The sequence below is a fragment of the Hippoglossus stenolepis genome, chromosome 14 (genome assembly GCF_022539355.2).
Source record: "Hippoglossus stenolepis isolate QCI-W04-F060 chromosome 14, HSTE1.2, whole genome shotgun sequence".
Lineage (NCBI taxonomy): Eukaryota > Metazoa > Chordata > Actinopteri > Pleuronectiformes > Pleuronectidae > Hippoglossus > Hippoglossus stenolepis.
In genome coordinates, this window is record NC_061496.1 from 27,473,404 (window position 1) to 27,487,782 (window position 14,379).

At 41.6% G+C, this 14,379-nt stretch overlaps 1 protein-coding gene across 1 annotated transcript in view; it reads left to right on the forward strand.

Annotated features, from left to right (window-relative positions):
- The window catches only part of arhgap39 (Rho GTPase activating protein 39), an 82,035-nt gene that overhangs the window by 59,067 nt on the left and 8,589 nt on the right, over positions 1-14,379 (forward strand). Inside the window, exons 3-5 of the mRNA XM_035177212.2 lie at positions 8,030-9,320; positions 11,095-11,259; positions 12,963-13,148. Of these exons, the coding sequence (XP_035033103.1) occupies positions 8,030-9,320; positions 11,095-11,259; positions 12,963-13,148 (1,642 nt within the window). The remainder of the gene's footprint in view (positions 1-8,029; positions 9,321-11,094; positions 11,260-12,962; positions 13,149-14,379) is intronic.

Below are 14,379 nucleotides of genomic sequence, written 5' to 3' on the forward strand. Positions count from 1 at the left end.
GATGGTTGGGAAATCAGCTGTCACCCAGTCTTTATTGGATCAGCTTCAATGTCCACCAACTCTCTCTCTAGCTCACACTCTCACACACACACACACACGTTTGTACTTCTGTCTTAGTGAGGACACTCATTGACATAATATATTCCCTAGCACCTTAAAGGGACAGTTCACAGAAAAATGAAAATTCACTCATTATCTACTCACCACTATTCTGATAGAGGACTGGGTGAAGTATTTGAGTCCACAAAACACGTTTGGAGTCTCAGGAGTAAACCAAATCCAATAAAATTTAAGTAAATGGGACCACTTCTTCGGACGTAATAAAACAACAGAAAATAACATAACATGCCTCCATACTGCTCCTGTGGTGTCATCCCAGTGTCCGCAAGCCCCAACATTCATATTCAACTTGAAACTGCGTCATTTACACAGTTTTCTTTAGCTTAAATGTCCTCTGATATCCTCCTCGGAGCTGGTTTCACGTTTGCGTGCACACACTGGAAACACCGCACACACTGCACACAGGCTCTCTCCCAGAGGGCCCAAGGGCACGTGCAGGGTGCGTGTTAGCATCACTACATCCGCAAGCAACACTACTTCCGGTTGCTGACTTTTAGGCTGAAAACACGGTATAAATGACCTTGTTTCGAGTCCAATTTAAATGTCGGGGCTTACGGACGCTTGGATGTCACCACACCAGCAATATGGAGGCATGTTGTTTTTTATTCCTTTTGTTTTAATACGGTTGAAGGAGTCACCAGTTACTTCAATTGTGTTGGATTTGGCTGAAACGCGGTTTACCCCTGAAACTCCAAAAGTGTTTTGTGGACTCAAACACTTCACCCACTCTCCATCGGCATAGTGGTGAGTAGATAATGAGTGAATTTTCATTTTTGGGTGAACTAACCCTTTAGCCATCCAAACTAAATGCCTAACCATAACCCTTGCACTAACCCTTAACCTAAACTAAACCCAATTCTAACCCTAACATAAAACCTCATAGCCATCACAGGTCTGCTCAAAGTTATTAATTCAAGGTCTATTGTCACACCTTGTTGAAGCCCTATGAGACAAATTGTGATTTGTGAATATGGGCTATACAAATACAATTTGATTGATTGATTGATGATACAGTCACACTCTGTCTTGTCAAAGGAGCAGAATTGCTGAAGTGGGATCTAATTCTCATAGCTGTGTTATTATGACTGTGTAACCACCTTAAATAAAAGCCGTGGGGAATGAACCTTATATATTTACATAAGGAGTTGGACTTGCTTCCACAGAAATGTTGTTGTTGAATCGCCATGTTTCTATAGTAGCCTAGAGATGGCCTTTAGCGTTTGTACATTGATGCAGCTGCATGAATTCCACACATGCAGAAGAACCACACCCCTAAAAAACATAGAAGATAGAAGAGGACAGGAGGATAGATAATCTGGGAGGTTGTCATCAAAAGTTTGTCAAGTCATGAGGGATCACTCACTACATAGCTACTGTTACAGTAACATTACCCAGTAAGATGTAAACAGAGCTGCGCTATAAACACCACTGTACATTGTATTGGTCATGGTGATATCATGCAGACCATGTAGGAATATGATAAAAAGGATTATTATGAATACAAACCTTCCAGACTCTCATCCTCCGTGCAGCTGCTTCCTCAGTAGCACTCCCTGCCTGTCTCTCTTTCCTCTTCCTCACCCTCATCCTCTTCCTTCCCCTCTGTTTAGCTCTCAGCTGCTTCAGTTTGCAAACAGAGAAAACATATGTATCCTGCTAATGCCGTCTCGCTGACTAAGTGAGTCCAATGAAATAGCTTTTTTGCTCACTTTATCTTGCATTAGCATTTAAATAGCTACCTAATGTTAATAATACAGTGCTACCACAATACAGTAACAACATTTCTACATGTAAGCTATCAACTACAGTTTACAGACTAAAAGATCAAATAACTAAATCTAAAGACACCACTCACTTGAGACAACACATCACTTGGGGGGAGACTGCTCGATGAAGTCATCGACTTTATGATGTGGGAAGGCCACTTCTTGATAACCACTCAAAGCGCTTTACAGTAAAGTTCTACATTCACCCATTCATTTATACAGTGCATCTATGTGCAGCACTTTTCTCTATGAGAAGGGGCAATTTGGGGTTCAGTATCTTGCCCAAGGACACTACAGCATTCGCAATGGGGAAGACTGGGATCGAACTACTGACCTTCTGGTTAGAGGACAACCACTGTAACCCCTGAGCCACAGCTCCCCATAATTCTCCTAGGCGCTTGGGAAGGGATAGGGTAATGTGAGGGGTATTTATTTTGTCGAAATATAAACTTGCCCCCAAGATGCTACACATTGCTCTTTTAATAGTCTCGTAAATTGTTTACACACAGTATGTAGACGTAGGGCTTCAGATATTAGTAGTGTTCATGATCGATTAAAGTATCAATTTTCAAATGCAAAAGTTGTGTCTAAACTGTCATTTAATATCCAATTGTTTCCTCAGTTAGTCCACTAAATTCTTTGGTACTAGTGCTCTCATTTAGGATTCTTTATGCATTCACTTACTGTATGTTACAGGATATGTTAATTTAGTACAACCTTTCCTTTTCTCTAACTCTACAGATTGTGTTTCTTAGCTGAGCTGCATTGGAGCAATAGTGACACAAAGAGTGAATTTTGCTTGATATTTCTAGCTCAGACTACTAAAGCTTTAGTATGCACAGAGAGGAATCAACCAACAATCTAATGTGGCTTGGATGAGGCTGCAGTGCATAATGGCTGTGCAACGCAATGGACAATTTTGTATTATCAAAGAACTCATAATGCAGGAAAGTGATTTCATTTTAGTGGAACTGCTGTGATCAGTTGACTCATTGCAAAGTAAAGTGATGTAAGGATTTTGTGCCAGTTTTATGCAAATCTGCTTTTCTGCAATATAAACTGCGTGAGAGATGCAATATAGTTTGAAGGTATTCGTCAATCAGGGGCCTGTACTACGAAGCAGGGTTTAAGTATTCACTACTTCTCTAAACTCCCAGATGAATGTTGCTGTGCTGCTCTATGTTATGTCTGTACATTGAGGAAAAAGTCGGTTTGGTTTTATTTCTACACCAGGTTGAACAGTTGTGTGTCACTAATGGTGGAAGCAGACCATTTCTGAACATTTAGATTTATGAAATATAATATATATACACACAATCATGTTTTCTGTAAAAGCAATATATTTTTCTTCTCTGCATGTGCTGTGAATCTTGGACTTTGTTTGATGTATCTGTCAAATAATTCATGAGGACAAGATGTTTTGTAGCAGCCACATCATAACAACCCCAAGTGATTTACTGAGTGGAGACATATGTTGATTGGTCACTGTAGTCTGTTGTGTTGTTTGGTTTTTGGTCTTGTCACCCTCTTCTAAGGCAGGCCCACCACAGGCTGATCCGATCAGATGTTAGGGACATACACCCAGGTCTCATCAGCCTGTGGTGGAGCTGCCTTAGAAGAGCGGGGCTGAAACACCTGTTGACCTTAAGGAACACAACTGAAGATATGTCCCTTACATCCCCTGGTGGTCGCTAACATCTGCTAAGATCTACTGGTGGTTGGCAACTTAACTAGTGCGGTAGACCTTCAATCTAAAGGGATATTCACCATCTTGTGCTATGTTCCAAAAAAAGACCTGGGTGTATGTCCCTAACATCTTAGGGCCCAGCTCGGATCTTTCCTCCTGTTTTAGAGCCATTGGCTGCAGCGTTCTGCAGTTGGTGATGTTTCTTGTGTGGTCTGGTGCATAGCTTGTCCATGGATTCCTAGCTCTTTAAGCAATCTGATAGTGGATGTTGCAATAAAATCCCTGCAGCCAACCTCCACTGGGCAAACTATTGCGTTCCAGCCATGTTGTTCTGCCTCAGACACCATCTCTGCATACCAGAGCCTCTTCCCTTCCCTTCCCTTCCCTTCCCTTCCCTTCCCTTCCCTTCCCTTCCCTTCCCTTCACTTCACTTCACTTCACTTCACTTCATCAACAGCATCCTCCCAGGATACCGTCAATTCTACAAAGTAGATGACACACTGGGTGTTGGACCAGAGAACCAGGTCTGATCTGTGGATGATGGTGACAATATTTAATGGGACTATAAGCCGCTGGCCAACATCCACCAGCATTTCCCAGTCTTGCGCTTGCTACAATTGGACAAGTGGTGTCCTTGGAACTTTTCTCGATGTTTTGGATGGTATTAGTAGCAGTTTTCTTTGTTTAAATTCATTGTGTCTCCACGTGTATCTACCTTGGGAGAGAATTACTCTAAAATCAGTGAGGATATGTCTTAGAGTAGCTGGAGTTGTCCATAGATGGATCTTCGTTAAACCACTGCTGGAGGTTTTTGGGTGAAGAAAGGATGTAAAAGGTTGTTTTAGGCATGAGCTGATTCTGCTTGCTTCCTCTTCTTACAGGTCCCTTCAGCTTGTCTTCCTTTACTCAATGCTCTCCCATTTCATCCACTGCCCCTGTCAAACAATAAACTGAGTCATCACTACAGGCTGAGGTTGCTGTATATACAAAAGCTGTCAAGTAAAGGTGAATGAGCAGGACATGAATAATTCCAGTGTCACTGTGAACAAAGTGAACAAATATTGTTTTTTCTTTTGTTATAGGTTTTACGTATACTTAAAAAACAACTTTCTGTGTAAATAAGAATTAAAGAAATGGACAATATTGCCTCAGATTTGGTGTTTGCCGACTGTGAATTTTATTAAATTCTTACAGATCTTGTATTATAAAACCTTATATACTAATTAATATTAAGTCCACATTTTTTAAAACCCATTATACTTGGGTATTATTTACTGTAAATATATGATAATTTCATTTTTATGTATTTTTGCTGGACTGCTTTTTATTAGCCTCATTGGTAAACTTGATGTGCTTACTGTATGTTCCCTATGGAAAAGTTAAGCTTAAAAGCAGCTTCTCTTTACGAGTTTAGTAGATAGAACTTAAAAATTGCCAGTTTCGATGTGTCAATGTGACTGTAATCCTGGTCTCAGCTGATTTGTTGCACTGGCACAATCAACATTTACACACCTCTGATACAAAGTGGGATTCGTTGTTATCTCTGTGTAGGTTGTTGAAGAAAAATGAGAGAAGGAGATCTGCAGGTTGATGCTGCATAGACTGAGACATATTAGAATGTGTAAATTGATTTGAAGGTCAAATGATAATGAATAATTATAGGATAATGACAGAAAAACAGAGAACTAAGAAGGTTGGCAGATAGAAAACAAGAAAGTGATGGACACATGATGGACAAAGAGAAGTTTGAGAGGACAGAGGTGGATTGACTGGAGGAGGAATGGAGGGAAAGTGGATTAGAGCTGGAGTGGAGCATGTTGTGTTGGAAGCCAGCTCAGCCTGTGATGGTAAATCCTGCTCTCTTTGTTTCCCTCTCTCTTACACACATGCATATTAATATCCACAAGTATTCAAACACTCCCACTGCCACCATTGCCAGTGGCCCTTGGGATCGGTGTGTGGAAGTATTTGGAAATGGAGGGTGGCCAGTGATGCAATCGATTTCACACTTCCCTCCCTCTGGCCAAGTTCACTTCTTGTTCTTCATCCCACACTGCCCTCCTCCTTCCTGTTGTCTGACAAACAAGCAGAATGTGAGGGCCCACTCACTGAGAGGGATGACTAAGTGAATGTGAACTGAGTAAAGGCCTGTTATTGCCAGAAGCTCCTGTTTGGTAGATATTAGCAGAGCTGGTATCTCTACATTGGATAAAACTAGTACAGTGCTAATGGACCTTTTGCTCAGCCTGTGGTGTTGCTGGTTGCAACTTTCTTGAGAAACTCTCATAGAAACAATTTCACTCTTGACACCGAAACCATTTACAGACTGTAACAACAGTTTGAGCTGATTTATAAGAATACATGACCATTAAACTGAACAGAAAATATAAAAAAGCTGAATAATCATGCTATTATATCACCAAAAAGCAGCAGGGTTGATAATCCTGATATATCTTGCTTGCTATTTCCAGTTTGCAAAGTTTACAGAGAACCACAATGGCCCATCTTTGTCTAAAACACTACAATGATTTAACTGTTGATGGTTTAGTTTCAAAACAGCATTAAAACATTTTAAATTTTAAGTGATTGCTACCAATAGAAGTACGTTCCACGTCTAAAAACAGTAGGCATGACTCATGGTGCTGTGCTGTCTTTCTCATGTGTTTTCACTTCAAGTCGTGCTGCTGTGATAAGACATTTCCAATCTGCAGATCTTACAGAGAACTGCATTGGTGAGTCCCAGCCACCCTTTAGAGCTGGCAAAACTCAATAAGCAGTTGTTGTGTTTACATTTCCATTCATGGACCCATTGATTCTTTTACAAGAGGTTTGAATATTCCGTCTTCTTTATCAGACAGGACCTTACCACTATCACGCAGACTGGACACTATCACGACTCAGAATCGGTTGGTATTAGTAACACTAGATGGGACTGGCCAGAGCTAGCTAATTATAGGGCTCCAGACTGTGACCATTTAGTCATGTGTTGCATCGTTTGCATTGTAAGTGGTGCGCCAAAATCTTGTGTTGGTGCCCCTAAAAATGTCAGTAAGGAGCACCAGTGCTACTAGTGGAAAAAGTTAGTCTGGAACCCTGAATTAGCATGCTGTGAATATCGCTGCAACATGATACATAATATTAAAATATTACATTGACACAATATTAGAACTATTATTTTTTCAAGTCGTGTTAATGTAATTCATTCTCTCTCTCTCTCTCTCTCTCTCTCTCTCTCTCTCTCTGTCCATCTGCCTGGCCTGTACATTCAACCACTCTCACTGACAACCACACATGTCTTGTCTTGTCTCACAAGGTACACAAAGCCTTGTGTACATTGGCTTTGTACACAAGGTGAATTTTGTTTAGTCCATCACAACGATGCTCAATGAGATAACACACAGTGCATATGTCTGTCATATACATGTACTGATAACGACTAAGTGATGTACCTTACCTTGAGGAAAGAGTCCATTTTGTTCATGCCTAATGGGAAAAACCAACAGTGCTCAGATCAGAGGGATGTGTTCTTTGAGGTAACATTACAGCTCATAGTTCAAACCCTTACCTGTTTTCAGTCCTCTTTTCTTCCCCTGCCTAGTCTGTGATTTATCATCTTCCTCCTCTGTGTCTAATTTCTGTAATGACAACAAAGCTAAATAAAAATGAATAGAATCCCTAATATGCTTACTGCTTTGCAAGTTATGAAAATGAAGGGAACTCTGATTTGCCGAACATCACTAGCACACACCAAGCATGTTCACCACCAACTTATGTTCACTATCTATCAGCTAACAGCTGAAGCAGGTGGTAGAACTATGTGTTAACTGAAGTCATTGACACATTAAACCATTTTCCTCCACCGTTCTTCACTCAAATATCAAATAATGTAAATGATAAATAGACTGTATTTAGTGCTTTTACCAACAACTTGAAGCACTTTACAGGCACACATATTTATATAGCACTCTACACGCTCCACTTTTTTCTATCATCCACCATACATTCACTGTCAGGACTGCCGCCGGGGGGCGGTATGTGGATCAGTATCTAGCCCAAGGTAACTTGGGAATGTGAACTGGAGGTGCCGAGGATCGAACCACCGACCTTTTTGTTAGTGGTCGATCTCTACCTCCCAAACCACAGCCACCTATGTCTCATTAGCAGGTCAGGTAAACTTTTTGTACACTGCATAATTTCTAATGAATTTGTATTTATACTGTGGGAATTGGTAACAAATTGAGCAATAGAAAACTTTATGAATAAATACATAATATTCTGACAAAAAGTTAGGCCACAGATATGAATACATTTTGTACCAAGGCTATGAGGTGGTTTGTGACACATGAAGGTAACATGAAGGGCATACGTAGGAGACATGTAGAAAACATGTCGGACACATGAAGAGTACACTTAAAGCTTCTTCCTTTCATCAAATCTCCTCTCCTCTCCTCTCTAGGACTTCTCCCTTCAGGTGGAACACTGGTACGAAAGAGCGAATGCTGATCAAGGTGACAGACAGAGAGCCCAGTTTTTTGGCCCACCAAGGAAATGGTTACTCCCCCTGTGACCCCCCCACCCCTTGCGCTCCTTCTGGAGGGGGCACCACTTCACGGACACGGCGCTCCTCTGGAGGAAACCCACCAACAGAGCCTGATGGCTCCCCCGTTCTCTATGCCGACCGCCGTCAGTCTCCCTTCCTGAAGCGTGCTGAGCTTGGTGGAACCGGCACCCACCGCCGCTCCTCTGATTCCCAGCCTCCCTCGCCTCGCTATGCCTATGAACCCCCACTGTACGAGGAGCCGCCATCGGAGTACCAGCCCCCTCCTATCTATGAGGAGCCTCCCACTGACATGCAGCTCTCTGACTCCTCTTCCTTCTACGGTACTGGCAAGTCACCAGCTCGCAAGTCTTCAGCCCCCCTCTATCACTCCCCCAAACAGGGTCAGTCGCCCTATGGCCAGCTGGTTCTGACCAGGCAAAAGTGTCCAGAAAAGACCCAAAGTCTGGAGTACAGTCCTGTAGGGAAGGAGTATGTCAAACAGCTGGTGTACGTAGAGCAGTCATCTTCCAGTCCTCGCTTCAAGACTGCCGACCGCCTGCTTCGTTACGGCACTAGTGGGGGCTATGGTGGCTCATATGGGGGGTCCTATACTCTGCAGCACAGCCAGTCTCTGATCAGGGACCCCCGCCTACTGCTGGATTACAGTGGGGAGGGTGGAGAGGGAGGTCAGAGGTTGCTTTATGAGGACTCCATATCTTGGACATCCGGCCAGACCCACTCCCTATCCTCCTCCTCTACAGGTGGTCCTGAGGCTTTCTCTCCTGCAGGAAACCGCAAACGCAAGAGTCGAAAGCCATCCCTCCCTCAGGAGCTGGCATATTGTGGGGGCCCAGAGGGGGAGCTAACAGGCACAGCATCCGAAGCAATGCTAGCCCAGGCAAGGCTTGCGTGGGAGGCCCAGCAGGTGATGAAACAGAGAAGCAGTTGGGACTCGGGCCAGGGAGGTGGGGTTGCCCAAGGTGGCAGCTCCAAAGATGGCTACGAGAGCGATGGGGCCATTCCTCTGCCGTTACCGGGGCCAGTGGTGAGGGCATTCAGCGAGGACGAGGCACTAGCACAGAGTGACAGCCACCACTGGAAACGCAGCACCTTTGACCGGCTAGGCTTCCCTCAGGCTCTGCTGGAGAAAAGCCTCTCTGTCCAGACCAACCTGGCCTCTCCTGAGCCTTACCTCCACCCATCACAGGTACTACTGCTTGGTCAGACTAAAAATAGTGGATAATTCCTGTTTATTACAACTTATTTTTATCACTAGCTGTTATTTCTGTCAGTTTGCAGCCAAAATTATCATTACACTGCTCTTTCCGACTTTGTTGTATTGATGTCATCATGTTGTTAGACCTCAGCAATTACTTTGATGAGTGACAGCATAATTATTATAACTGATAAAACTGATGGACAGAACTTTCAAAATAAGACCCAAGATTTGATAAATAGTATTTATAATGATCAATATCCATCCGTTATGCATCACTCCTCATTGAAAAAGATGTGTCACTGTATCTTATTTATTTCACAAACAACCAAAGGATTATTTTAATGGCTGAGTATAGAGGATACGACATAATACAACCAGTATCTACTGGAAACACTTTTTGAAGTAAATATCTCTAGACAAGAAACATGTGGATCATTAAAAGCAGGCCCAAATTTGTATTATTAAAATGTTGGATCTTGACAAATCCCAAAAGTTAATTCTTTGCTAAATGAAGTTGGACTTAATGTGCTCAGTAAAGATCTACATTACCATGACAACAGGGATGACCCGCTCTACTGAGTGAAGATCATTATAAAGTATGTTTGAAAGCTCCAGGAGAGCTTTTTAATAGACCTTGATGTGAGATTATGTCCTCTATTGTCTCTATGTTTCATACTTTTCATATATATATATATTACTGAGGACTGAACAGGAACTACTTTGAAACTTAAAGGGATGTTTCACCGAAAAATGAAAATTCACCCATTATCCACTAACCACTATACCGATGGAGGGGTGGGTGAAGTGTTTGAGTCCAAAAATACTTCTGGAGTCTCAGGGGTAAACAGAGTTTAGCTAAATCCAATACAATTGAAGTAAATGGGACTCCTTCAGACATAACACAGAAAAAAAACATAAAATGCCTCCATACTGCTCATGTGGTGTCATCCAAGCGTGCAGAAGCCCCCACATTCAGATTTATCTCGAAACAGCGTCATTTACACCAAGTTTTAAGCCTAAAGGTTCTCTGATATACTCCTCTGAGCCGCGTTCACGTTCTCATGGACACAACGGAAAACTTCACACACTACACACAAGCTCTCGCAATGCGCGCGGTGTGCGTTCACATGGCTATGTCCGCTAGCATTGCTACTGCCGATAGTGGGCTTTAAGGCATAAAACACAGTGAAAATGGCGCCGTTTCGAGTCGAATATGAATATACGGGGACTTGCAGACACTTGGGTGACACAGCACGAGCAGTATGAAGGCATGTTGTGTTTTTTTCTGTTGTTTTATTACGTCTGAAGAAGGGGTCACCTTGGCTGCAACGCTGTTTACCCCTCAGACTCCTAAAGTGTTTTATGGACTCAGACACTTCACCCACCCCTCCATCGGCATAGTGGTGAGTAGATAATGAGTGAATTTAAATTTTCGGTGAACTATCTCTTTAAAATAAAGGATAGTGTGATTCTACCATGTTAACCTCTCAATCTCGCCATGCAGCTAATTATTATCAAAGATTCTTGTAACCATAATTAATAACCATATTTTGTTGATCCTGTTACTTTTGCTTGTTTACCCAATCAGACACTGTGGAATAAATGAACTCTTTGTTGCACTGAAATGACCTTGTGGATATTGACGTATTAGCGCGTCAGTATTAATCCTGGGCAGTTCTCTCTCAGTGCTGAAGAAATGTTCAGCTCTTTGCTTCCTCTCTCCCTCTCCATCTTTCTTCCTCTCTGTTTGCACACCTGTCAGTCGGAGGACCTCGGAGCCTGTGCCCAGTTTGAGGCCAGTCGAAATGCCAGGAATATGATGCCGAGTGCCAGCTGCGGCATCTTCCCAGAATTCACCCTGAGGAAGCCCTCCTCTGAGACTGACATCGAGAACTGGGCATCTAAGCACTTCAACAAACACACACAGGTACTGAGGGGGATGTGTGTGTCTGACTGTGATATGTGTGTATGACATCATATGGATTACAATGTAACTGTCTCTTTGTCCATTAGTGATGTCACGAACATATTTCTGACTTTACTATGCATACCAATTTCCACTCATATGTCACTCACACACACACACACACACACACACACACACTCAGTTACATTTTACATGACAGACATGAAAAAAACACTTTGTACCATTATAATGAGCTACTGTTAATGTCTTTTGTGGGCTAACACTGTTAGTGAGAAACTCTGATCAGCTGATCATTAATGAGGTTTAGCTACTGAAAGAGTTGAGCTTTATGCTTTTTCCCATTACAAAGTCCAGTCTGTCTGTTAAGGCCAGGAAATGTGCTCAAAAGCTTTAGCAGCAAACATCTTGTGTTGACATTGTTTATCAAAATACATGACAGATTTGTACTGACAACATTTTGATCACGCAGACCGAAAGACAGACGTGTGACAAATTAAAGGAAAACCTGAATAAATGAGTGAGAAACTTAACACGTGCAATTCTTCACTGTTATCTGTACTAGTTGTTGAATGTATGTGTGGTGTACAGTAGGGCTGTCAATCTTCCTCTTAAATCCCATTTGAATTTCATTCCTTATTTATTTTATTATACGAATGATATATTATATTATATATTATATCATATATAGAATTAGCCACAGCAGATCAGCGACGCACTGCACACTGCACAGTGTGGCCCCGGGATTTGTGTTTTTATATGGGGGTAGGCAAGATGGCAGAGTGCGAGCCACTGAGCCAACACATTTATAAAAGATAAATTTCCACCTTGTGGACAATAAAGATTCATTCTATTCCATTCTAACTAGTGCAGTGCCCGTTGCAAACATGCCTGTTTGGAATGGGCTGTTTGCTCTTTGCCTGTGGTAATGCTCTGGAGCTACTTCAGAAGTATTCCACTGCAAATCAACACACAGTTATTCTAAATGATCACCTTTATCCTATGATGAACAGAGATCTTTAAAAAACACTATTTAGAACCAAATTGATGGAACGTTGCATTACAATGAAAGGAATCAGTTTATGGAACAATCTCAACAAAGAAACCAAAGAATCTGTAAAAAATTAAATACGCCAGTATGTTGAGGAAACACAATGATATGTGTTAATTAAGCTTTTTTCTGTTTTGTTGTGACAGGTAAATCATTTTGTAAGCTTCTTTGAATGGTTGATTGTAACTTAGGAACTAATAGAGGGATGTGAAGGGCTGTGTTGGCCTGCAGCTATTTAAATTTTTAATTGTATTGAATTATTTGCTTTGTTGATTAAAGTCTTGTGAAAGAGGCAGATTATATAAGATTATTCTTCTTTCTACTCCTTTTCATTCAAGATGGGAGATTTTGTGTTTGCAGTTAAATTGTTTTGTTTGGTCGATAAATGAAATAAGGTTATATAAATAAATTTAATAATTAAAAACTATCCTGGGGAGGGGTTTCTGCTATTGGGCAATGAAGCTGTTCTGGTGGCTCAACACTTCACTGAGACACTTTGTATTCAACTATGAATACTATTGAAACATTTCTTCATGTTCAGGCCCTGAAGAATGAAAAGATGCAGTTCGTCTACATTTAAGCATCTTTAATCAGTGTCTCTCCATGCTCTCTCCAACTCCCTCTCTTTCTCTCCATCCCATCCTTGTTTTCTCAGGGTCTGTTTCGAAGAAAAGTTTCCATTGCCAACATGCTGGCCTGGAGCAGTGAGCCCATCAAGAAGCCAATGATCGTGACCTCAGATCGCATAGTTAAGAAGGAGGCAGTGGACATTTTTAAGCTCATCCAGACCTACATGGGGGACCGTCGCTCAAAGGTTGACCCCCTCTCTGTGGCTCTGGAGGTGAGTGAACAGCCTGAGTCATGGCTCACAGTCTAACCTGCAGGTCTCCCCTCCTCAAAGCCATTTAGCCATGCACAGCAGTGTAACACTAGGACCCCAGACCTAGATAGTAGCAATACTTTGATGCTGTAAAGATGTGTTATGCATTGGCTGCATATTACAAACTAAAACAAGATGACTTGTTGGTTTTTCCTCTTTGCAGCACTGCTGAAGTGTGAAGTGAGGCTTCACACTGTGAAGTCGTGTGTCCTTGTTCCTGGTGTGACTTTGAGAGGAAGCTTTTAAAACAGCAGGGGCCTCATTTATAAAACTGTGCAGAGCAGCCACACCAAAAGTTGTGCATGGGCAATGTGCATACATAAAGCAAAAATTGTTTCCCAAAAAATGACTTTTAGTTTTACAAATTCCAGTAGCTAAGAAGTTGTTAATGCAGTCACTGCAATTCACAGGGTGATTTCTAAAGGTTAACAGAATGGTCAGCGGTGGAGGTGAGTCACTATGGACTGATGGAGGCACAGGGATACTGAAGCTCACAAATTGTTTTGTTTTTTTAAGCATCTATGTAGACACACACACATTGTTCTCCAATACTATAATGACATTTAATGATGTCTCAGATTCCAACAACTTGTAACGATACTCCCATTGGTAGGTTCTACCAGGTTTAGGAATGTGGTAATGAACCAGTGACTGCCACTCAGCTTTTTGATAATATTTCAACTATAAGACCGAAATGGTTAATATTCATTATGTAGGATTTAGGAGGCTCCAGCGACAGAAATGGAATTTAAATACTTTAATAATGTTGAATAAACTAACAATCCCTCTGTTTAAGTTACCTTATAACGAGAGCTTTATTTCTGTGTCAAACCAAACACTGGCTATAGAGAGGAACACAAGTGTCTTTATGTCTCCTCACGGGGGGAATGACGGGAGGGGTATGCAATTGGTTGCAATACAATTATTTATACAGTACCTTTAAAAGCCAGCAACTTAAAAACTTTTACAGATGAAGCCAGTGCAGGATACATGCGGGCAATCAAAAAAAATGCATTCACACACATAAAAGCAAATAAATACAAATAAAAAGAATAAAACATGAGAAGTTGAAAAGACACATAGAACAAGTCTTTGTGTCAAATATGTGACATGATGATCAAATATAACTACCAAGAAGAAGTAAAAAGTGAAACGATATCTACACAACCATGCACAGTCAAAGCAGCACATT